The sequence below is a fragment of the Phascolarctos cinereus genome, unplaced genomic scaffold (assembly GCF_003287225.1).
Source record: "Phascolarctos cinereus isolate Bilbo 61053 unplaced genomic scaffold, phaCin_HiC Scaffold_4;HRSCAF=312, whole genome shotgun sequence".
NCBI classification, from domain to species: domain Eukaryota; kingdom Metazoa; phylum Chordata; class Mammalia; order Diprotodontia; family Phascolarctidae; genus Phascolarctos; species Phascolarctos cinereus.
Genome location: NW_027555847.1, coordinates 447,829,023 through 447,854,983, shown reverse-complemented (window position 1 = coordinate 447,854,983; position 25,961 = coordinate 447,829,023). Strand labels below are relative to the sequence as shown.

At 39.6% G+C, this 25,961-nt stretch overlaps 2 protein-coding genes and 1 pseudogene across 4 annotated transcripts in view; 1 reads left to right on the top strand and 2 right to left on the bottom strand.

Annotated features, from left to right (window-relative positions):
* The window catches only part of IMPA1 (inositol monophosphatase 1), a 33,066-nt gene extending 20,511 nt beyond the window's left edge, over window positions 1-12,555 (bottom strand). The window contains exons 1-2 of one of the 3 annotated variants that reach the window (XM_020995724.2): window positions 12,448-12,524; window positions 5,848-6,068 (exon numbers count right to left, since the gene is read on the bottom strand). In XM_020995724.2, the coding sequence (XP_020851383.1) occupies window positions 5,848-5,925 (78 nt within the window). In that variant the 5' untranslated portion in view covers window positions 5,926-6,068; window positions 12,448-12,524. Of the gene's footprint in view, window positions 1-5,847; window positions 6,069-12,443 lie in introns of all 3 variants that reach the window. The other 2 variants (XM_020995726.2, XM_020995727.2) reach the window with 2 other exon arrangements.
* LOC110214734 (large ribosomal subunit protein eL6 pseudogene) lies at window positions 7,294-12,277 on the top strand (annotated as a pseudogene).
* Window positions 12,556-21,331: 8,776 nt separating the features above from the next.
* On the bottom strand, window positions 21,332-22,856 carry SLC10A5 (solute carrier family 10 member 5). Its single transcript, XM_020995723.2, has one exon. The coding sequence runs from the start codon at window positions 22,744-22,746 to the stop codon at window positions 21,421-21,423; it is 1,326 nt and encodes a 441-aa protein (XP_020851382.1). The 5' UTR covers window positions 22,747-22,856; the 3' UTR covers window positions 21,332-21,420.
* Window positions 22,857-25,961: the final 3,105 nt, after the last annotated feature.

Below are 25,961 nucleotides of genomic sequence, written 5' to 3'. Positions count from 1 at the left end.
CCTCCCCCCCTTTTTTAATCTTTGGTATATAGATCTAGTAGTATAATTGGGCCAAAGGGTATGCACAGTTATATAGCCCTGTGGGCATAGTTCCAAACTAGTCTCCAGAATGATTGGATCAACTCCACCAACAGCTCATTAGTGTTCCAATTTCTCTGCATCCCCTCCAATATTTATCATTTTCCTTTTCTATCATGTTAGCCAATCTGATAGGTGTGAGGTAGTAACTCAGAGTTGTTTTTTCACTTAATTTTTAACCTATGCTTCCAAGGCCCTTTACTAAATGTAATTTTTATTACATTATGGTCTAAAGAGAGTGCATTTAATATTTTTGCTTTTCTGCATTTGTGAGATTTTTATGCCCTAATATGTACTCAATTTATGTGAAGGTGCCATGTACAGCTGAGAAAAAAATATACTCCTTTCTATTCTTATTCAATTTTCTCCAGAGGTCTATCATATCCAGCTTTTCTAAAATTCTATCTAACTCCTTAACTTCTTTCTTATTTATTTTATTGTTAGATTTATCTAGTTCTGGGAAGGGAACATTGAGGTCCCTAAATAGTATAGTTTTACTATTTCTTCCTGTAACTTTTTAAATTTTTCTCTTTAGATGTTCTGCCATTTTGGTATATACACACACACACACACACACACAGACTATTGATATTACTTCACTGTCTATGTACCTTTTATCAATGTGTAGTTTCCCTGATTATTCTTTTAACTAGGTCTATTTTTGCTTTTCCTTTGTCTGAGATCATGATTGCTACCCCTTCTTTTCTCTTTACTTCAGCAGAAACCTAACAAATTCTGCTCCAGCCTCTTTTTTTTAACTGTGTGTGTGTGTCGTTTCAAATATGTTTCAATGATAGTTTCTAAGCCATTCAGCCATTCACTTCCATTTTATACATGAGTTCATCCCATTCACACAATTATGATTACTAATTGTGTATTTCTCTCCAACCTATTCTATTTATACTTCTCTGTTTTTACCTTGTCCCTCCTCAAAAGTGTATTTTGTTTCTGACTACTGCCTTCTTCAATCCATCCTTTCTTTTATTACCATTCCCCTTCCTCTCATCCCCTTCTCTACTTCCTTGTTGGGTAAGATAGATTTCTATTCCCAATTGAGTGTGTATATAAATTCTTCCCTTTCAACCAATTCTTATGCAAGTGAAGTTCAAGTGTTATTCCCCATTCCCAATTATCCCCTCACCTATAAAAGCTCTTGCTTGTGCAGACTTTTTATGTGAGATCATTTTCTCCATTCTTTCTCTCCCTTCCCCCTTCTCCCAGTGAATCCCTCATTTTCATCCCTTCAGGTTTTTTTTGAGAACATCCCAATATGATTGACTAACACCCATGGCCTCTATGTGGACTCCTTCAAACTACCTTAATAAAGTTCTCATGTAGGAATGTAAATAGCTTAACCTTATTAAATCCCTTATGATCTCTTTCCTGTTTACCTTTTTATGCTTCTCTTGAGTCTTGTGTTTGAATGTCTCATACAATCATTGACTTCCACTTCCCAATTCTTCTTTTTAAGGAGTTCTTTTCTTCAGTGAATTTTTGTTCTTATACTATTTGAAATGACCAATCCTGTTTTGGGGATGTTATTTTCTTCAGTACTTTTTGTGCATCTTTTACCAAGCTGTTAATTCTCATTTCATAATTTCCTTGTATCACTGGCTTTGTTTGCAGCTATTTTCACTTTGTTGTGTTCTGAGTTTGTGTCGATCTTCCCTGTCACTATAATAGCTTTTTATAATCAGATTCTTTTTTTGTTGCTTGCTTTTTTTTTCTAGCTTATTTCTTGACTTTGAACTTTATGTTAAAGTTGCACCCCTGTACTCCTACAGCCAGAAGCACTAGCACACTCAGGGCCCTAAAACTGGGACCAGGGTCCCTGCTCCCCTGAAGCCACAAGCACTAACACTGCTCTCTGCCCTGGAATTGTGATCCAGAACTGCATATGGGCAATGAAGTTGCCAAAGAGCACCAAGTCTTATGCCCAATGCTAGCAAAAAGTTCCTGTAATCTCTTTCTGACCTGTTGTCTGATCCCCTTACTGTCTCTAGGCTGAGAACTCTGGACAGTAGTCACTGCCTCCAAGGCCCACCACTGGTGCTACCACCATGTGCACTCTGGGCCTACCGCCCTTCCCCACCCTGGTGTCACAGACCTGCTGACTTCCTATATTGTCTTAGACTGGAAAAATGTCTCACTCTGATTCTTTGTTGGCTATGCCACTCCAGGATTTGATTTAATATCCTGTATTAAAACTGTTTGGAGGGGAATGTCAAGAGAGTTTCCAGTTGGCAGGGTCGTTACCTCTACTCTGCCATCTTGGCTCCACCTTCAGACTGCTCATTTAGATTTAAATCAGGTACCTCTAGAGACCTTAATAATTCCTCCAACCTATTAAAAATATTATTCTAGTGCAGATATAGGATATTTCATAGGTGAAAATATTCATATTATCTCAAAAGGTGCCAGAGATTGGGGAATGAAAGGAAATAGAGATTCAATATTCTAAGGGTGAGTATATATCAATGGGGTCAAACTCAAATACAAATGGATTCCTGGCTGCATACTGATTTGGAAAACCACAAATTAACATTATCTATGTTGTACTGTATTTTCATCAATTTTGTTAAATATTTCTCATTCTACATTTTAATCTGGTTGCCAGCCTCACTTGAGAGTTTTTGCAAGATTTCAAGTTTGACACCTCTGGCATAAGAAATGAGAGAAAAGGAGGGAAAAAAAAAACATAAGAAGAGCAAGCTGATAATATAAGAGAATAAAGGAAATGGCTATCAAGTAAAAAGGAAATAATATCGAGTATGAAAAAAGCAAAAAAGGAGTTTATAAAAGTAACATCTTTGTTATAGGGAGAAAAAGCATTTATGATACCTCTTCCATGAGGTCTGTCTGACTTTTTATTGACTTCTCCAAAGTGAAATCCTGAGGAAACTAAAAATAATTAACCAAAAACACAACTAAAAATTTTTAAATGTCACTTTATTACAAAGAGTTTTTATAAGGTACCTGATGCATGGTAGAAGTGTCGGTTGTTTATAAAGATGTAAGAATTTTCTCTTATGTGTAATTTTCTATGAAAGGATAATAAGCATAGTATTTCTGCCTAAGGAGTGAACAGAAATCACATATGGCTAAAACTGTTACAATGGTACTCAAATCATAGACAGAGGAGTAAAAAAACAGAGTTAAAGCAGAGAAAAAGCTAACAAGACTGTAACATAAACATCCTGTAGCATTTCTTGGCTCTTCATAATCTATTCTAGCCCCAACCTACCTTTTGGGTTTCACTTCTTTCTTACTACACCCTATAGTCTATATTTTAACCAAACTGGACTATTCACTGTCTGAAAAAAACTTACGTTGTCTTGGCTCTGCCCCTTCGCTCAAGCTTTTCTTTAACCTGGAACCTAAGGGAAATGGGATGAGTCTACCATCAATTAGTCAGTGAGGTTGGCTTTGATTCCCAGCAAAAGTAAAGAACATGTTATTAAAGGAATAGTTATTTAGAAAGTATTTAGAAAGAGAAATAATAACCACAGAAGCACAGAATTTTTGAAAAGGAAGGAATTTCAGCAGCCATCTTTTCTAACTCATAAAGAAATGCCTACTACAATACACATAACAGATGGTCAGCTATATAGTATAGCTATATGATACAGAAATATTCCATACCTATATCAAGCTTCTGCTTGAAGAGGGGAAAGGGGCGGAACTTTATGGAGAGGTCTCACAGATCTACATATTTAGCCCTACATACACCTCCCCTGAGCTTCATTACTACATCAAAAATACCTCTTAGGCATATCAGATTCAATATGTCCAAAAGAGAACATGTTATCTTTACCTAAAAATCTACTCCCTCTTCCAGATTTCTCTATTTCTAAAAAATGCTCCACCATTCTGCCAGTTTCCCAGATTTGTATCCTGGATATGTTATCCTTAACTCCTCACCCTACTCCACCTTATCCAATGAGTTACCAAATGTTGTTTCAGCTTCCACAACATTTCTCAAATCTCACTCTTCTCTACTAAAAACACCCCTTAACAGAGGTCTTTAATATTTGTTAAGTGTTTTATATACATTATTTCACTTAATCCTTATAACAAACCTGTGAGATAACTGCTAGTATCATTCCCATTTTAAGAGATGATGAAATGGAGACCAAGAGAGGTTAAGCCTAGGATCACGCAACCGTTAAGCGTTTGAAGCAGGATAAATTTGTAGCAGATCCTCAACATGGCTGATTAAGACTTTATCCAGCAGCAATTAGGAGTACTCAAACAGAAGCAAAGAAGGCAATGGTAGAACTAACCCAGGGCTGGGGTTTGGAAAGGGACAAATAGTGGTAAAACCAGATGACAAGGATTTAGACAGTATAAGATGGCATACAGTTGAACGGTAAATTCAATATTTTAAAGAAGGGAAGAAAAGCCTGAGAATGAGTGATGGCCTAGGAAAGCAGGGAAGGGTGAAATGACCGAAGGTTACTGTGAGACAGGAGCATGAGTCTGGTATATAGGGAGAGGTGGCAGGATCCTATGGTCAAAGAAAGGAAATTCACAGTTATAGACTGTGGAAGTAGTACACTTGTAGGAAATGATGAGATCAAGGGTATGTACGGTTATGGTTGTGCGTGTCTGAAGGAGAGGGAATGTGCAGATAGAGGAGTTGAAGATGTTGGTGAACTAGGAAGCAAAGGTGTTTCTGAGGGGATAACAACATGTATGGGTAAGAATAAAATGGTTCCAAAGTACAGGAAGACAAGGAGTTAGGTATCCAACTCACTGAGAAATGAGAATGACCTAGGGCTGGTATAGAACAGCAATCAGGATCTGGATATGGTGTTCTATATGAAGGACAGATTGCTGAGTGATGGTGGTAGTTAAGGGCAATTCAAAGGGGCAACAAGGAGCAAGAAGCATTATCTACTCTTCCTCCTGGTCCAGTATGTCAAGTGACCCAAGAGAAAGTACATCCAATAACTCAAGAGAGTGAACAGGAGCTGTTTTCTGGATGGGCCTAGGCTTCTGTGATACTAGGAAGACAAGACAGAGGAAGATGTTTAACATAAAAAGTAGCTGGTTAATAATACAATAAGCTTTCCAACAAGGTACAATGAGTGAGGGAAGGCAGACTTAGAAAGGAATTTAGGAGAGGCAGGATTGACATGCATGGGTAAGGTTTTGGGAGTGGTACCAGGGGACGTTTTCACCTAGGCAGTCTAGATTTAAATCACAGAGATTCTACAAGGAAAAGATAACCACATTCTTCACAGTAGTAATGGCAATGTGCCCTAGAACTCAGCTCAGAGTAGATGCAATTATCATTCTTAAGCAAAAGGATGAAAAGTGGGGTGAGAACGGGATAAGTTGAGCTGACTTCTTCAGAGTTTGCAGACTATTTTCTTCCCTGTTTTGAAAATTATGTCATTTTGTCTTTTTCTCCATCTTTTAAATATCACTGATCAGTTCAGCAATCATGTTCTTCATTTCTTTTAGAACCAAAAAACACAGTTCATTTGGACAAAGGGATCTGAATTCAGCATGGGTATCTAAGGACTCTCTAATATCTACTTACTTATGTTGCGTACCAATTTCCCATTAATCTTTTTTGTTCTGTCTTTTCCAAAGGTCACTCTACTTGGTGGAGAAAACAGAAACAAAATAAGAATTCCACTTTCTCTCTGTTCAAACCTTTTTTCTTGTTCTCCTTGATAGCCTCAGCCCATTCTGAGATCTAGCATTTCTGAGACTATTCTTACAGTAATACTCTATAATTCTGTAACAATCCTCTATTACCTGCCCTTGCTTCCATCTTCTGCATATATATTTTTTAATAAATAAGTTGGTTGGTGAATTCCCTGTGTGCACCCACATCAGTCTTTCCAAACAACTCCTGTTTTTTCTTCCTCATAAGAATTGTTTGAGTTTATATCTTCAGAATTTCACTGTTGAATCGACTTCTGGAGCCAAGATGGTGGAGTAAGCAATAAGTCGCTAGCATTCTCCCTTATTGACTTCTGAAAAAAACAGAAAATAGCGCCCCAGGAAAAATCCTGGAACAGCAGAGCCAGCCGAAAGATGAGGTAAAGCAGTCTTTTAACCCAGGAAACTTGGAGGATTGGTAAACTTGGGCAAAAGGGGAACATATTCCAGGACAGGAAGTGTCCCAGCAAGCCAGCAACAAGCCCCACCTCAGCAAACCAGTAGGAGATCCTGAGCCCCAGGGTGGTGGAGCAAGCAAACACCAACAGCAGGACACCTCCTCCCACCCTCTACCCTTCACCCCCCACCCTCACCCTGTATGCCCTAGCAGAGTCAGAGGAACCGGCAGTCTCCAGCCCAGAGAACCACCATGTGCACCAGGGCAACCCTGGGTAGGCAAGCATCCCCCAGCTGCTGGACCTCTACACACGCAGGCCAGGATGGGCAGGTGTCATCCAGTGGCCAGATCTCCACATGTTTCAATGTAGCCCTGGGAAAATGCAGAAAAACCCCACCTGGCCTCAGCACATGCCAGATACCACCATTAGGACCCATAAGCTGCCAGAACCCTACAGCCTCCAGCTGCCAGCACTTGAGGCCTAAGCACACAAAGCCAGTGCCCAGGTCTCTGGCCCCCAGAACAAGAAGCTTGGGATAGGGCCCCCTGTGTCCCAGAAGCAGAGCTCAACTTTAAAAGCCAGGAAATAGGCAAACAAAATGAGCAAAGAGCAAAAAAGAACACTGAAGACTCTTTTTATGGGGACAGGGAAGCTCAAAACATAAACTCAGAAGAAGACAACATTGTCAATATGCCTACATTTGAAACCTCAAAGAGGAATCTGAATTGGTCTTAAGCCCAAAAAGCCCTCTTAGAAGAGCTTAAGAAAAATTTTAAAAGTCATATAAGAGAGATAGAAGAAAAACTGGGAAAAGAAATGAGAGGTATGCAAGAGAGAGTCAACAGCTTGGAAAAGGAAGAACAAAAATTGACTGAAGAAAACAATTCCTTAAAAAGAAGAACTGGTCAAATGGAAAAGGAAAGCACAAAAACTCACTGAAGAGAACTCCTTAAAAAGTAGAACTGGCCAAATGGAAAAGGAGGTACAAAAAGTAACTGAAGAAAACAATTCCTTAAAAATTAGAATTGGGCAAGTGGAAGCTAATGACTCTATGAGACATCAAGAATCAGTCAAACAAAATCAAAGGAATGAAAAGATAGAAGAAAATGTAAAATACCAATTCTCTTTCCCTTCTCTCAAGATGGCAGACAAAAAATCCCCAAAGGAGCCAAAGGAAAAGAAGGTCAGAAGGGAAAAAAAAAAAAAAGAACAAAAAGGTAGTGAAAAAACCTTAAAAGCACTGCAGTTGGAACCCAGTCCTGGCCCAAGGAATTGGTAGAAACTTTCTGAGGTCTGCAATATATTCCTGGCGAGCCATGTACAAGCGAAAATACGCTGCACCAAAAATCCAGATTGAAAAGAAAAAGAGAAAGTGCCTGCTATTATCTCAAAGCCAATTGGTGGTGATAAGAATGGAGGAACCCATATTGCAAAGATACACAAAATGCCTAGGTATTACCCTACTGAAGATATGCCTAGAAAGTTGCTGAGTCATGGCAAAAAGCCCATCAGCCAGCACATGAGGAAACTTCAAGCTAGCATCACCCCAGGCATGGTTCTGATCATGCTCAATGGCTGCCACAGGGGCAAGGGAGTGGTTTCCCTGAAGCAACTAGCTAGTGGCTTGCTACTGGTGACTGGACCTGTGGCCATCAACTGTGTTCTTTTGAAAAAGACCCATCAGAAATTTGTCACTGCCACTTCTACCAGGGTTAACCTTTCTGGTGTAAAAATTCCAAATCATCTTATTGAAGGTTACTTTAAGAAGAAGAGACTCTGTAAACTTAGACACCAAGAAGGAGAGATTTTTGACACAGAAAAAGGGAAATACAAGATTATAGAGCAGCACAAGGCTAATCAGAAAACAGTAGACTCTCAGAACCTGCCCCAAATCAAGCTGTGGCTCCCTAAATTCTATAGGTTTATCAGTTTATCCTCAAAAACTGGTGTTTTAAATGCCTTGCAGAGAACTCATTAAAATATTTGGAATAACCAAAAAGAAAAACAAGAAAAGAAAATGTAAAATACCTCATTGAAAAAACAATTGACCTGGAAAACAGATCCAAGAGAGACAATGTAAGAATCATTGGTCTACCTGAAAGATATGATCAAAAAAAAGAGCACGGACAGCATCTTTCAAGAAATTATCAAGGAAAACTGCTCTGAGGTCCTAGAACCAGAGGATAAAATACTCATTGAAAAAAGAATCCACTGGGGGGGGTAGGGGTAGGAAACTTAGGTGGCTCAGTGGATACAGCGCTGACCCTGGGGCCTGAAGGTCCTCAGTTCAAATCCAGCATCAGAAACATAACACTGTGTGACCCTAGGTAAGTCACCTAACTCCAACTGCCTCACCAAAAATAAATAAATAAAATAAAATGCAAAATAAAAGAATCCACAAATCACCTCCTGAAAGAGATCCCAAAATGAAGACTCCAAGGAATATTGTAACCAAATTCCAAAATTATTAGTTCAAGGTGAAAATACTGCAAGTAGCCAGAAAAACAATTTAAACATTTCATTTAAACCAGTCAGGACTACTCAGGACCTAGCAGCTTCTACATAATGGATCAGAGGGCTTGGAATATGATATTTCAGAAGGCAAAGGACCTTGCATTACAATCAAGAACCAACTATCCAGCAAAATTGAGCATAATCGTTCAGGGGAGGAGATGGACGTTCAATGAAATAAGGGACTTCCAAACTTTCTTGATGAAAAAAACTGAGCTGAACAGAAAATTCAATCTTCAAATACAAGATTCAAGAGAAGCATAAGAAGGCAAACAGGAAAGGAAAAAAAGCCATAATGTTTAATAAGATTAAAGTGTTTACATCCCTACATCTTTATTACAACATTTGGAAGGGTATACATAGAGGGCAGGGCATGGGTATAAGTTGACTTTGATGTGATGATAAAAAAAAAAAATCTAATTAAGAGGTGAAAAAAAGGGATTGTACATGGAGAAGAGGAAAGGAGGAGACAGAAGAGGTAAATTACATCACATGAAGAGGTGCAAATAACTATTACAGTAGAAGGAAAAAAGGGAGGGAGATGAGCATTGTTTGAATTTTACTCTCACTAGATTTGGCTCAAAGAGGAAATAATATACACACTCAGATATAGAAATCTAACTTACCCTATAGGAAGTAGGAGGGAAAAGGGGAAAGAAGAGGAAGGAAATGTGCATGGAAAGATGATATTTGTAACTCATGAGACCTTTGTCAGTATTAGGGTAGTTGGAGGGAAAAAAAATTATAAGTATGTATAGATATAGATTGACAGAGAGACAGACAGGCAGATTGATAGATAGATGGCACAGGGTGAGCTGAAGATGAAGGAGTGATATTTGGAGAATAAAACTAAAGGGTGAAAGAGAATTATACTGGGAGGAGAAAGGGAGAGGTAGAATGGGGTAAATTATCTCACATAAAACAGACAAGAAAGGCTTTTACAGTGGAAGGGAAATGGGGAAAGGTGAGAGGGAATGAGTGAATCTTATTCTCATCGAATTTGGCTTAAGGAGGGAATAACATACACACTCAATTTGGTATGGAAATCTATCTTACTCTACAAGAAAATGGAGGAAGGGGATAAGAGATCAGGGCGATGATAGGGGGAGGGCAGATTGAGGGAGGGGATAATCAGAAGCAAACACTTCTGAGGAGTGACAGAGTCAAAAGAGAGAATAAAATAAATGGATGGCGGGATAAGATGAAGGGAAATATAGTTTTTCACAACATGACTACTATGGAAGTGTTTTGCGTGACTACACATGTATAACCTGCATCGAGTTGCTTGCCTTCTCAATGAGGGTGGGTGGGGAGGGAAGAAAGGAGAAAATTTGGAACCCAAAGTTTTAAAAACAAATGTTAAAAATTGTTTTCACATGCAACTGGGAAACAAGATATACAGGCAATGGGGTATAGAAATCTATCCTGCCCTACAGGAAAACAGAAGGGGAAGAAGATAAGAGAAGGGGGTGGGAGACAGAAGTGAGGGCAAATTAGGGGAAGTGGTATTCAGAATGCATGCCATCTTGGGGTGGAGGAAAGGAGAAGATGGGGAGAAAATCTGGAACTCAAAATCTTGTGGAAGTGAATGTTGAAAACTATAAATAAATAAATTAATAAGAAAAAAAGAAAAGGAAGGAAATGGATAGAAGGGAGAGAAGTAAGATGGGAAAAGGGGAAGAAAAGGGAAGGGGCTGATAGAAGGGAGGGCAGATTGAGGGAGAAGTGGTCAGAAGCAAAACACTAGTGAGGAAGGAAAGAGCAAAAGGAGAAAAACATAAACAGGGAAAAATAGGATAGAGAGAAAGACATAGTAATCATAACTGTGAATGCGAATGGGATGAACTCTCCCATAAAATGGAAATGGATAGCAGCGTGGATTAAAAACTATAATCCCACAATATATTGTTTACAAGAAACACATTTGAAACAGAAAGATATACACAGAATAGAGGTAAAAGGCTAGAGTAGAATATATTATGCTTTAGCTTAAGTAAAAAAAAGTAGGGGTAGCAATCCTGATCTCAGACAAAGCAAAAGCAAAAAGAGATCTCATTAAAAGAGATAAGAAAGGAAACTACATTCTGCTAAAAGTTACCATAGACAATGAAGTGATATCATTACTAAACATATATGCACCCAGTGGCAGCATTAGACAACAAAACTATACTAGTGGGGGACCTCAACTTCCTCCTCTCAAAACTAGATAAACCACAACATAAATAAGAAGTTAAGGAAGTGAATAGACTTTTAGAAAAGTTAGTCTGTCAATCTATCTATCTATCTATCTATCTATCTATACATACATACATATAATTTTTTTTCTCTCCAACTACCCTAATAGATAGACCTCTGAAGAAAACTGAATGGGGACAGAAAGGAATAAACCTTTTTCTCATCAGTACATGGCATCTACACAAAAACTGACCATATTTTAGGGCATAAAAACGTCACAAACCAATGCAGAAAGGCAGAAATAGTAAGTGCATCCTTCTCAGATCATGATGCAATAAAAATTACATGTAATAAAGGGCCATGGAAAGAGAGATTAAAAATTAATTGGAAACTAAATAATCTAATCCTACAGAATGAGGCCAAACAACAAATCACAGAAACAATTAATAACTTCATCCAAGAGAATGACAATAATGAGACAACACACCAAAACTTATGGGATGCAACCAAAGCAGTTCTTAGGGGAAATTTTATATGCTTACATGTATAAAATAGAGAAACAGGAGATCAAAGAATTATGCAACTAAAAAGGCTAGAAAAAGAACAAATTTAAAACCTTCAATTAAATACCAAACTAGAAATTCTGAAAATCAAAGGAGAGATTAATAAAATTGAAATTAGGAAAAATATTAAACAAAACTAAGAGCTGCTTTTAAAAAAACAATAAAATAAAAAAACCTTTGGTTAATTTTATTTAAAAAAAGAAAAAACCAAATTACCAGTATAAAAAATTAAAAGGGTGAATTCACCACCAATGAAGAGTATACAGGTAGTAAGTGGAGGAATCAGGATTCTGCTGCTGTCCCTAGGTCTCCCCCTCATTATCCCCGTTGCCATAGGCCACTGCCCTCAGCCCGGTGACATGCCCAATAAATATCGTGAAATGAATGAAACGGCTTTCTCAATTAAGACACAAGATTCAATAATTCAACAAGCATTTATTTAGTGCTTACTGTATGCAAAGAACAGGAAATACAAAGACAAAACCTTAAGGTCAATTTAAGCACTTCAGGAAACTGAGGCCCAGGGAGATTAAGAGGGTTGTCTAAGGTCACACAGAATAAAAAAAAAAAAGTTGCAGATCAAGAAGTTAACCTAAGGTGCTAAGTGCGGAGCTCTTTCCACAGGATGTCCAGGAGGTGCAGGGTAGGAAGGAGAAGACAGAGGCGGGGCGGGGTGGGGTCAAAGCGCTGAACGGATTTAATGCGGACCTACCCACACACCCACACCCTCCCACCCCCGCAGCGCTCCCGGGGGGCCTCCATTTCACTCCCCCTCCCGCGGCCCCGCCCCCCTCCGTCCGGACGCCACGCCCTCCTCCGCGGTCTTCACAGTCCGGAGGGGCGACCACGGCCCCAGTGCGCAGGCGCCAGAATTAGGCCGCCACCGCCGGCTTTCCCCCCGCCCCCCCTGTGGGCTAGAAGTGGGGGAGGGGAAAGAGAAAGCAAGAGGGTCCTCGCGCCACAAGAGGTGGAGTTGGGGGGGGAAAGGGAAAGCCTGGGGGCTGGGGGGGGAGGGGGTGGGGAAGACAACCCCGAATCTCACCTACCAGTCTCAAGCTCCCGGCCGAATCTCTCTGATGCCGTTAGAGTCCGTTCTTCCGGATCGGAAACCGTTCATCTTTGGGACAGGAAGTCCCGCCTTCCTCCTGGACAGTGCCGGAGGCCCTCAGGGGCCCGAGGCGCGGGGAGCTTCCTTGAGGGCGGGCGGCGCGGCCTGAAGAGCCCGGGGGGCGAGCAGCTTCCCCTGCCCGGCCTCCCCCCGCTCGGCCTCCGCAGTTGTGCATCCTCCAGGGCCGTCTCCTCCCTTTCTTTCCTTTCTGCATTCCTCCTTTGGCCGACCTTAATCTGTTCCCTCCTTCCGTTACTTTCTCCCATATATCCCTCTTGCTCTTCCTTCACTGAACACCCGGTTCAAAACCACCTGACATTTACTTACTAGCTGTGTGACCCTGGGCAAGTCCCTTCACTGCCCGCTGCCTCAGTTTCCTCATCCGTGGAATGCAGATAGCAATAGCACCTACTTCCCAGGGTTATTGTGAGGCCAAAATGAGATCATATTTTAAAAGACTTTTACAAACCTTAAACCACAATATAAAGGTTAATATTATTATTCTCAATACTCTCCATTAACCCTAAAATTTAGATGAATCATACATTCAGCAGCCATTTATAGTGGTATGATAGGCAATGCAAATAAAACACAAAAACAAGTTGAGAGAAGTTATTTGCTCAACTTAGGCTTGTGAATAACTGATCAATAAAATTACCAGAGCTGTATTTGAGGGACCTTTTGTGTCGTGCAGCAAAAAAGTGGAACTGGTGTTACTTCAAAGGTTACTTTCATCTGCTTGATCCACTTACTGTTGCTCTTCATTGATAACCCCATTTGGTCTTCTGGCCAAAAAGATGAGCCAGATGGTTAAAAGTGCTGTACAAATACACGGTGTCCCGAAAGTCTTAGTTTTAAGCTTTAGTAGCTTAAGGTATAAGCTAGTAGCAGTAATAACTGACCTAGGAAATTTTTATTTTTATGAACAATGCTTTTACTCCCATCCAGTGATTGCCTTCCAGAATTTGCTTTTTTTTTTTAAAAAAAAAAGCATCTAAATTCAGCATTGTCATTAGTTATACCTGCATGCTGGAAATGAAATCTGTTCCTGGAGTCAATGAGATGTAGTACCTCGTCTTTACTTTTCTAAAGCCTGATGCCCTAAGCTTTAGATTTAAACAGGACCCTATGAGACAGTAGCAAATGAGCCTTTGCTTTGTGTTGTTTTTCTTTAAATAAAGTCTCCCAGTGTGTTGTCCATTGCTTCATCCTTATAAACTCTGTTCTAATTCTGCTGATATTCCTTTTACTAGTATGGATTACCATTCATGGGGGCCTTCTCATTCTATCTGCTTTCCCCTACCTATCTTTCTGTAAGTCACCCACAGAAAATCCTCCCAACACACAATGGTCCTTTTAGATCTTTTTTAAATTTTGTAGATATTGGTGTTGGCTTTTGGACTTTTGATCTATTTGTTGCATGATTTGTCTACCTCCTTTTTTCATGGGGCCATAAATTTATAGCTGCAAGGGATATTAGAGGTGATCTAGCCCAAGACTAACATTTTTCAGAAGAAAATTAAGCTAATTTACCTGCCCAGTGTCACAGGGGTAGTAAATGGAAAAGCCAGGGATTCAAATTCAAGTCCCCTGATTTCAAATACATTGATGTGTACCACATAACCTACTTTAAGTCATATGCGTACTTGATGTATTTTATACAACTTTTGGAGACCAAATCATCATTGATCGTATTTAGCCTACTCACAAACCCCTTATGTTTTTCTATTTATTTCCTTTAAGGTCACCTACAATTTTGGTTTTTATGGAATTGTGGTGTTGAATGATTCATAATGATACAGAATTACTGGGAATGTATTAGTATTAAACAAATGCACTTTTGTGACAGGGAGCATCATAGCATTATTGAAAGTGCTGTGTAGTTTCTGAAACTCATTCCAGCCCTTTCTCCTTCTATTCAATTCTGGGTATAATTCATTCATCATCTGTAGTGAATACACATTGGAGGTTATGGTCACACAGGCATTGAGTATCAGGCAAAATTTGAACCCTACCATACTCTGTTATGACCTCAAGGTCAGCACTATTTCTGATGAGGTTTAGGGATTCAGGGGCCCCAGGACCCCAAAATCACAGCATGTGGGGCCTGTCCAAAAGAATTCAACCCAAGCCTTCTTTCAGCCAAAGACAAGGTTTATTAGAACATCCATCATTTTGGGCAGACTCTTAAGGAGTCTGAACATGGGTAAGCAGTGGCTAGATTGTAAGAATGTCAGCAGTGGCTAGATTTTAAGAATGTCTGCAGCGGCTAGATTATAAGAATCTAAGCATCTTAATGGAGACAAGATGTACCTTATATACAGAAAGACTATGGGAAGGGATCTAGGAGTGGGCAAGTAGTCTATGAGGTAATAGAATTCCAGGGACCTGGACCACATAGCCAAGGGAGAATGGAGAAATGGCCTGGGGCCATAGGGAAGTCCACAATGAAAGACCAGTTGATGGGATTATAGCCTCAGGTGGACGCCAGAGATTTGGCCATGTGGGAAAGTCCAGGGTTTTTCCTTTCTGGGGCCCAGATCCCAACCCCATCATTCCCCCCTCAAACAAATGGGACCCAAATTCTTTTGGAGTAAGGGGCAAAGGTCTTGGCTTCTGAAACTGCTTCCTGCTGGCAAGGGACATAGAGCTGTCCTTGCCTCAAGGAGGTCCCAAAGAGGAGGTTGACTGGAACTGAGCACAGGCTGCATCCAGGGAATGATGTGGGGACACTGGCTGGTACTCGCTATTTGCTACCAACTGTAGGTGAATGGCCCATAGTCTGGAAGACATAAATCTGACAGAAAAAAGCTGCAGGGCCCACATGTAAATCAGGGACTAAATTTAGGGCCCAACATCCTTAGCTCTGTTTGGATTCAGATAATTCAGTTTTCCAACCATGCACTATCAAATCCACCTCATAGCTAGACTCAGGAATAGCCAGGTGGATAACATTCCCTTTCAAAGGAACATAATGGGGAAACTGAGCCAGGAGGATCCCATCTTAGACTGAAGCTAAAATTGTCCTCTCAGCTTTTCCCAATGCTGACTTCCCACCAGTATCACCTTCTCTGAGTAACTTGTGGCATTTCTCACAAATGGTGGATTATTGATTATTGATGGATTATGACCCATCAGACAACTCAGAATAAAATCCTATGAGCTTTTACCTCAAACAGCAAGTTTTACTAATCACAACTTAGAAAAAAACTTTTCCAGGATTTACATCTCAAACTTAAATTTATCCTAATGTAAAAAGTCAATCATTAGAAATTGCTATACACTTGCAAATTCTCAGCAAGCCCATATATAACCCAAACAAGCTTTTTGTCTAGTTTACACATTAAACAACTAACCAACAATAGTCAAATTATTTTAGCGGTAACCAGATTATGAAAAGTTGCTTGACATAACTGATACAGAAAGTTCACCAGTTTGAAACTTGAAACAAACCCATTACCAATCAAGTGACTTCAGTTTTGTTAAATGCACTTCCAAATTATTTTACACAAAGAATCAACATCTCATAGTTAGCAGTTAAAACTACAAATTTAAAAGAGCATGCTTACCCAAGTTCAGAGACCAACTTCTTTACCTTGAGCAGGATGTGCTGAACCTGGGTGATGCTTCCAGGCAAAGGTTACCCTAGGGCCCAAGGCCATTGACAGGGGGGACCACACCATAGCTGCTGCCCCTCCTCCCTCCTTCCTTTCCCAAGTGGGGGAGGGTGAAATCAAAGTGTTTCAAAACTCCCTAATGATCAATTACAAAACCTCCAGAATCTACCAAGATATTTTTAGCTGTTCTAACTTTCCCCTGTAATCTCCATGAAGGAGAATTCAGGGGTGTAGAGGGAAGGAAGGAAGTAAGCCTCAGGGAACCAAAAAGCAACTGCAGTTTTCCTCAATTCCGGAACTTGAGGGAATTAAGCATACACTTCCGGATAGGGCATCCATCCTTGTCCTCTATGCTGTGGAAGGTGTACTCAGATCCATGGCCTTGAACCTACCCAGTGGACTGAGAGCCTGAGAGTGTCAGGGTGAGTGTGAGACAGCCTCATAACTGTCTGTCAGAAAAGCACCTCCAAGCCTTAGTGCTTGGAGAGCAACCCCAACTGCAGAGCAAGAAAGGAGAAGGGGGAGGCTTACATACCTTCCAGTCTTGGCTGGAGAAGAACTTGGGGTTAAGCAGTTTCCTCATACAGGCCACCAAAATGATGTGGTTTAGGGGTTCAGGGGTCCTGAGACCCCAAAATCACAACACTCCGGTCCTGGTCAAAAGAATTCAACCCAAGCCTTCTTTCAGCCAAAGACAAGGTTTATTAGAACATCCCTCATTTTGGGCAGACTCTTAAAGAGTCTGAACATGGGTAAGCAGTGGCTAGATTAAGAATCTTAGCAGTGGCTAGGTTTTAAGAATCTAGGCAGTGGCTAGATTATAAGAATCCCAGCAGTGGCTAGATTATAAGAATCTAGACAGTGGCTAGATTATAAGAATCCTGGCAGTGCCTAGATTATAAGAATGTAAGCATCTTAATGGAGACAAATTGGACCTTATATAAAGAAAGACTATGGGAGGGATCTAGGAGTGGGCAAATAGTCTATGAGGTAATAGAATTCCAGGGACCTGGACCACATGGCCAAGGGAGAATGGAGAAATGGCCTGGGGCCATAGGGAGGTCCACAATGAAAGAGCAGTTGATGGGATTATAGTCTCAGGTGAACACCAGAGATTTGGCCATGTGGGAAAGTCCAGGGTTTTTCCTTTCTGGGGCCCAGATCCCAACCTCATCATTTCTACTACACCACACTTCATCTTTATATAATACTGTATGTAAAAGAAAATCTAATTTAAACCAAAATGTGCATGTATTTCCCCAGGATTGTCCTTGAGATTTCTAAAGTGGTTTAATTATTTTTACAGATGAGAGTTTGAAGACAGTTCTGAAAAGATTAAGACTGACACTGTCATTTTCTTATTGATCCAATTTACAAGTATAGTTATCCCTTCTACATCACAATGGTTATAGGCATGGTGTCCCCTCAGGCTGAAAAATTCGCATAAAATTTTTTGGCCCTTTCTTCATACCAGAGAAGTCTGAATTATGATCTTAAAAGATAAAATATGTTCATATTATATAATACTATACATATATTTTATGCATTTCTGAGTCTTTATACTTTTTCTGTTGTCATCTGCTAGTCTGCAAATGTCATCTACAGCTTCCACAAAAATCCCCCCAAATTCTCATTTAATTTCTTATGCTGATCCATGATATATAGAAACCATGATGGGGAAAGTTGAAATGTGGAAGGGATAACTGTAGTTGATTTTTGCTCTGTAACTGCCAAGTCATGGTTCTTTGTCTCTGAACTTAGTTCAGAGTTCAACTGGTGTGTAATGGGTTAAGTTTAAAAATCCAGCTTTCCTGCCTCAAGGAATTTAACTGACCTTGGAGAATGTATGAGAAAGCAAGGGAGTTTGGGCCTGCAACATAATGGCCTTTTTTCAGTCTTCATCCTTTCTGGCACTAATGATCACTCACTTCTTCTTGATACTCTATCTAGGTTTTCATGATACTACTCTCTCCTGATTCTCCTCCTAACCTGTCTGATCAGTTCTTCTCAGTCTCTTTTGCTGGATCTTCCTCCAGGTCATGTCCACTAAATATGGATGAGCCCTAGGTCTTTGTCCTATGTCCTCTTCTCTTCTCCCTCTATACTACTCTTGGTGATCTCACTAACTGCTATGGATTCAATTATCACCTCTATGCAGATGACTCTCAGATTTACTTGTCTAGCCCTACCTAACATCTCTTCTGACCTCAAGTCTAGTATCTTATATCTCTGCCTGTTAGACATCTTGAATTGGATATCCTGTGGACATCTTAAAGTTAATATGTCCAAAAATGAATTCATTATTTCTTTTCCCCAAAACCATTCTCTCTTCCTACCTTCTCTGTTACTGTTGAAGATACCACCATCCTCTCAGTCACTCAGGCACAAAAACTAGGTATGTCATCCTCAACTTCTCATTCACCCTCACCTCCAATATGCAATTTGTTGCCAAAGCCTGTTGACTTTACCTTCACAGCATCTCTGGAATATGGCCCTGTCACTACTTTGACACTGGTATAAATCTCCCTGATATATGTCCTCATCATCTCACAACTGGACTATGGCTATAGCCTGCTTGTTTGTCTGCCTACTAAAAGTCTCTTCCCACTTCAGTCCATCTGCCATTGAGCTGTCAAAGTGATCTTCCTAAAGTACAGACTCCCCCAGTGGAGTATAAGCTTCTTGAGGCTGGGAACTGTATTTTCCCTTTTTTTTTTGTATCCCCAATGCACAGTGCCTGGCACATAGAAGGTGCTTAATAAATGCTTATTGACTGACTCATTGATTGTGTCACCCTCCTTACTCAGTAAAGTCTAGTGGCCTTCCATCCCCTCCAAGATCAAATATAAAATCTTCTGTTTGGCATTCAAATTCCTTCATAACCTGCCCTCCTTCCTTTTCCAGTCATTTTATACCTTAAGCACTTCCCCACCCACATACTCTGAGATCTAGTGACTTCCTTGTTGTTCCTCAAGCAAGACCCAACATCTGATGATTCTAGGTATTCTCATTGACTGTCTCCTATGTCTGGAATGGTCTCCCTCCTCATCTCTACCTCTTTGCTTCTCTTCCTTCAAGTTCCAGATAAAATTCCACTTTCTACAGGAAGCCTTACCCAATACCCTTTATTCCTAGTGCCTCTCTTCTGTTGATTATTTCAACTGTACATAGCTTTTTTGTATATAATTGTTTAAATGTTGTTTCCCTGATTAGATTGTGAGGTTCTTGAGAGTAGGGACTGTCTTTTACATTTCTTTGTATCCCCTTCACTTAGTACAAGGCCTGGCTCACAGGAGGCACTTAATAAATGTTTATTGACTGACTGAGTTAAAGTAGGGCACATAATGTAATATCTGTTCCATGGTTTCATGAGATGGGAACCATAGTTGTGTTTGATTCTTTTGTCATGTGACAAGAAAGCTAGGAATAAAATCACGTAATTCTATGGGTAAGATAGCAAAAGATGTTAGCAGTAACTATCAGTAAGTTCTTGACACCATCCCTAATTGTCAGATTGAAATTTTAATAGTCAGCAGAGACTCAATGGTAACATTTTTGCTATGACTAAATATATGAATTGGTTTAAGCATGAGCGTACACTGAGAGCCACGTGCTTTGAAAGAAACTAGACAGCTGAAAATAGATGGGAACTACTCCCACTAAAATTTCAGAGTCTGTTCTACAGAAAATTAAATTCTTTAATATGGACCCTATCCTGTTTTTTTACTCATATATGACAACAGTGCTGTTCATTCATTCATTCAACAACTACAGATTTGAACCCAGGTATTTCTGACTCCAACACTATCCACTACATTAAATTCCATAGGAAAAATAGAAACAAAGTGTTGCTGGAATACTGAGGAAGATGAATGGCTTAATGGATGAGGTGGGATTTGATTTGGGCTTTAAGGGATGGATAGAATTTTAACAGAAATATTGAGGTCATTATACCTTCTAAAGCAAAGAGGATAGCAGCAAAAAGACGTGGAGACCCAAAAGCCCAGAGTAAGACAGTAATTTAATTTGGATTAAAATAAGGAGACACAGCTAGATGGGAAGGTTCTTAGAGTCTTGAATGCTAGACTAAGTATTTAGGGTTCTATTTGATAAGCAGTGAGGAGCCAATGAAGGTTTTCAAGAAGGAATCCAAGACGATCATATACCATAACTTGGCAAGATTAACATGGCAGAAATGTGTAGGAGGCTGTTGACTTGTAGCCAGATGAGGGTTAATGACAGCACAAAGCAGAGTGGTGATGACCATGGAAATCAAAAGTAAAAGATGACCATGAGAAATGTCACATTACTAAAATCTACAGAATTTGTAGATAGATTGAATATGGGAATAGTAAGGGAGAAGGAAGAGTCAAGAATAATGTCAAGACTGCAAGCCTAGATGATAAAGAGAATAGTCAGCACTATTTATAGATATAAGAAAGGTAGGAAAAGGGACAATTGGGAGGCAAAAGATTCAAGGTAGATGTCATTGTATTTGGTAAGCATGTGGCGCAGTGGGTATAGTGCTGGAACTGGAGTCAGGAAGACCTAAATTCAGATCTGGCCTTAGACACTTGACTGGATGATCTTGCGCAAGCCTCTCAACCTCGTCTGCCTCAGTTTTCTCTAAAATGAAAATAATAACAGCACCTACACCCAGGGCTGTTATGAGGATAAAATGAAATAATACTTGTAAAGTACCTTACACATTTTAAAGGGCTATATAAATGTTTACATAGTAGGGACAGGGTAATATGAGAGGATAAAAGATTCACTAATACAAAATTTTTTAAAATATCCTTTCTTTTGATGGAGATGAGAATCAAAAGGTTCCAGCTCAAACCCCATCTTTCTGTCTATCCTTTCAAGACCATCCCAGCTGGAAGAAAAGCTACTACCCAGACTGGTATTCAACTGGATCATCTACTGTTTTATCACAAGGTCAGTCATTTATTACTAAGTTACTTACCATGCCACTGCAGCTTTTCTTTTGTTTGTTTGTTTTGGTTTCTTTTCTTTTGATTTGATTTTTGGTAAACTTAGCTGGAAGTGACTGTTCTGCCTCTGAATTCCTATAGAGTCCTCTGATTTTTCTTAGCCTTATTCACTGTTTTAGGTATTGGACATTTCTCATTTAGGTCTTGTAGTGTTACTTATCTTTTTCTCTTATCTCTTAACTAGACTGATAGATTCTCAAAGGCTGAGACCGTTTCTGATATTAATTTTTATTTCCTTCAGAGACTAATACATGGCAGGTGCTCAATAAATGCTTGTCAAATGATTGTAAGAATTTATTAGACAAAAGATTTTAGTTGTTCATCTTCTACATTGAGAACAGTAATTTTCTTAGCTTTGTATAATAGAATCATAAACAACATTTCACAGCCAGAACACATGGCTATTGTAAAAGGAGCAACTGATGCCAAATCTGCCTTGTGTTGTGGAAAAGAGAGCTGAATAATGGCCAGTGCTAAGAAACTATTTAATGCCCCACCTTCAATAGCAACCGTTTTGCAAACTGGAAGGGGCAACATAAACATTTTAGAAAAAGAGTATCCAAACAACAAACCCAAAGCAGGAATTAATAGTCCCAGGAAAAATACCTCCAAGTTAATTGTTTCTATAAACATTAATCCCATCCTGAAGCTCAAATATATCCCTATAGACATTAACACAAAACTAAAAGGTTTAATTATTTTTTCTAGGTAGCTTGCCCATTGAGGTACTTTCCGCTTAATGATTATGCCTACTGATATCGGTATAACTATGAAAAGGAGGGTTGTCACTATTTTAGAAACAGGAATATGAAGTGAACCATGCAGCCCCAACATTCTACTATAAATAAATGAATTTAGAGGCATCATTATCAGTGCTAATAATGTTGAAGCACAAGTCATCACAATGGCCAAAGTGATATCACCTTCCAGAAGCAGGGCAAAGAGATAGCCTCCACCTCCTCCAGGACAAGTACAAGTCATGACAAATCCGAAAGAGAGAGCCTGAGATAATGCCAAAATCCTGGTAAAAATAAATCCACAGAATGGCATGACAAAAAATTGTATAGCTCCACCAAGAAGTATTGGCAAAGGTTTCTTCCATGCAATCTGGAGTGTCTCCACTTCAATCTTGCAGCCAAATGCACATTTATTAAGCAGTATCGTTGGTAAAACCATCATTAGGGCATAGCTGTCAAAATGCAAAGGCAGCTGTAAGAGAGTCTCAGTTTTCGGTTTGAAGATCACCTTGATTTGAATATCATTTATCTCTTCAATGAGTTTATCTTGCCCACCTACAGAATCCCATAGTTGAATGATTAAACTTGTCTCACCTGCTCTCTTTGTCAGTAGGTTTATTTTAAAGTTCGTAACTTCCGAGGACATCTTGGTCACATTTACTACTTGTGCCACTTCCAGGTCTTTTAAATATACAGAAAGATAGCTCCTGTTTGGCCCATTGCTCTTGTAGCTTGACCTCACAATTAATGCTTCTTCTGTCTTTGTGTAAAGCAGGACTTCAGTCTTGTCTAGACTCAGAAAATGAGCAAATGGTTTCCATACTTCACCTGAGGATATACCCAAGATTTGCAAAACTAAAAATTCTATAATCATTTTAGAGAACATAATATTCTCTGTAGCTTTCAGACCACGAAAAATGGCTCAGATTTAAGAAAGAATTTAATCTTTTCCAGTATTCCAGTTCCTGGTTGCTTTAAGTTGAGGTAAATAATGAATTGTTTTTCCTGGACCAAAGTTCAGCAAAAGAGAGGATAATAACCTCCTGGGCTTTTCAAGTAAACATAATAGCACCTAGTGATATAACCTCTGTAAACTGAAGTCATTTGTTAAATAAAAAAAGGGGCATTTAGCAATTCTAGTTTATTATAACATAACATAATTCTAGCAAATATAACTACCTTAAAAACCTTACAAACAAAAGCAGAAATATTGAACATATTTTTATTGACCACAACAAAATAAAATTATATTTAATAAGTGACTTTTGAAGAAAGGATTAAAATTTAATTAGAAACTAAATAACTCAATCCTAAAGATTTTGTGAGTCAAAGAACAAACCACAGAAACAACAGAAAATTTAATCAATGAAAATGACAACAAAAAATAATATACCAAAACATTTTGAATGGATATCCTTAGAGAAAAATGTAGACCTCTAAATATATTCATCAACAAAAGAAAGAAGGAATAGGTAAAAAAAAATTAGGCATGCAACTAAAAAACTAGAAAACCAGAGTAACTGGATAGTTTTAGCAATTCTTCATTAAGACATATGCTTCACCCCTGGTGAGAATTCTGATCAGGTCTATAGCAACAGAAAGCATTTCAAGTACAGGCTGGCAGCCCTGACTAGGCACACACACACACACACACACACCCCTTAGGATTGCCTCTTATGAATTTAGCCAGGTATTTATATAAATGGCTACCCTGCTGAGGATTTATCTTCAAAGATGACACGTGAAATGGCCATAGGATGTCCTCTTCTCTCCTCACTATTACTGACAGTGAGACTTACCCTTCTCTGTTCGCTCACCACTGCAAACACGTGTTATTCACAACTTTATCATCATCATTCACCCAATAACCTGTCCTGCCACTTTCTCCTATGCCATCTCAGTACTTAGGAATCCCAATTCCCTCCTCCACCTTTCATGCCCTCTCCCAAGCTATCCCTCATCCTACAGCAAATGCAGCCCATGCTGTGCTAGAATCCTTGCCTTTTTCATGAGAGACATCATCAGTAACTTCAACACTCCTATGCTCAAGATTTAGAGTTGGAAGACACGTTAAAGGTCACTTAGTTCAACCTTCTGATTTGTAAAAATTTGTAAAAACTGAGGAAACTGAGACCTAGAAAGATTAAGTGTTCAGGTCAAGTTGGGGTCAGACAGAGAGTAGTAAGTGGCAACGCCAGAATTGGAACCCAGGTCCTATGATTCTAGATCCAGCAAGCACTGTACCTTTTCTAGAAGGGAACCTTTTTTTTTTTTTGAAGCAATGGCTTAGATAAAGGCATATATGAAATTCACAATTGACATTGTAATTCTCCAGACTATATCACTACGCCTTGTCACTTTGGGTAGGTGGGGAGGGGGAGGGGGGAACCTTATACACAAGCCATAGCTAAGCTTTATTTTCAACAATTCTCCAGAGTCCTCCAGATAAAAGGCAACAAGCCAGAAAGTGAAAAAAGTCTATCCCCTCCCCTGGACCTGGAGTCTCATCTACCAACTTGGGATGAATCTGGATTCATGAAGGCTTAAAGCCTCTGCAGGCAAGGTTCCCAGGCCTCACTCAGACTGTATTTTTAACTGTTCAACGTCTACAAGAAATAATTTGATCTCAGCACAAATTATAATGGATATCTAGAACATATTTCAAAAACCTGTGATTTCACCAGTGTGGATACTTCTCTCTATAAACATAGATGTTGTTGTTCAGTCACTTCAGTTGGGTCCAACTCTTCGTGACCTCATTTGCAGTTTTCTTGGCAAAGATAGTGGAGTGGTTTGCCATTTCCTTCTTGAGCTTGTTTTACATATTAGAAAACTGAGGCAAACAAGGTTAAGTGACTTGCCCAGGGTCAGACAGCTAAGAAGTATTTGGATTTGAGCTCAGGTCTTCCTGACTCCGAGCCCAGTGCTCTATCCACTGTTCCACCTAGCTGCCCATGAACATAGACAGAAACCTCTTTAAACCTTAGTAGTTGATTTTCATCAATTGCTGTGGCCAAAATAATCCCCATCACCACTACATATTCAACTCTCTGGAAATGAATCTCTCCAGGCTTAGCTGGGCTAGTCCTGAGTCATTAGACATCATCTGTCCAATAACGAAATCCTTTCCCACTTGGTAGTACCTGTTGAAGCATATACTGGCCCTTTTCAGCAGCAGACTAGATGAAGGCATACATGGCATGGTTATTAAATTCACAATCGACACACTGTAGTACTCCAGACTACACGACTGTGCTTCCGGTGCCTCTTGACTTTGCTCCTACATGTCACCTCCTCATTTTTTAGTTCTTCCCTGAACTTCCATTTTGGGGAAGGGCCCAGACCAGCCATCCCGTATTTCTATACTAGGTCACTATATCCCTGCCCCAGGTACATTCTTCCCACTCCCCAACCCCCTTTCCTTCTTACCTCCCCTTTTATGTGTTGTCTTCCCCCATTAGAATGTAAGGCCCCTGAGGAAAGGGATTGTCTTTCTTAATATATTTCATACTCCTAGCATTTAATTTTTTTTATTTTTTAGGCAATTGGGGTTAAGTCACTTGCCCAGGGTCACACAGCTAGTGTCAAGTGTTTAGTCTGCGGCTGGATTTGAACTCAGGTCTTCCTGACTTCAGGGCTGGTGCTCTATCCACTGCGCCACCTACCTGCTCCTACTCCTAGCATTTAACACAGTGCCTGGCACACACAGGAAGCACTTAATAAATACTTGCTGACTTACAAGTAGACATGAATCTAGGAAATACATTTAACACATATGATTACATAAAGGCCCAAAAAGATCTAGGTGGGAATGATGGTCCAAAAATAATATGGCAAAATGTAATAGGGACAAATGTAAAGACTTATGCTCAGGTTAGAAAACATAAATTTCACCAGTATAAGATGTAACACAAATAACTATTTTAGTGGATTGAAAACTTAATACAAAGCAACAGTGCGACATGACTGCCAGAAAAGCTAATGTGATCTGAAAACCAATGTGGTGTGAAGGAAAGGTCACTGGAGTCAAGAAGGACCTGGGTTTCCTAGAATTCCACCACCAACCCTTATTGGCTATGTGAATATGAGCAAGGCACATAC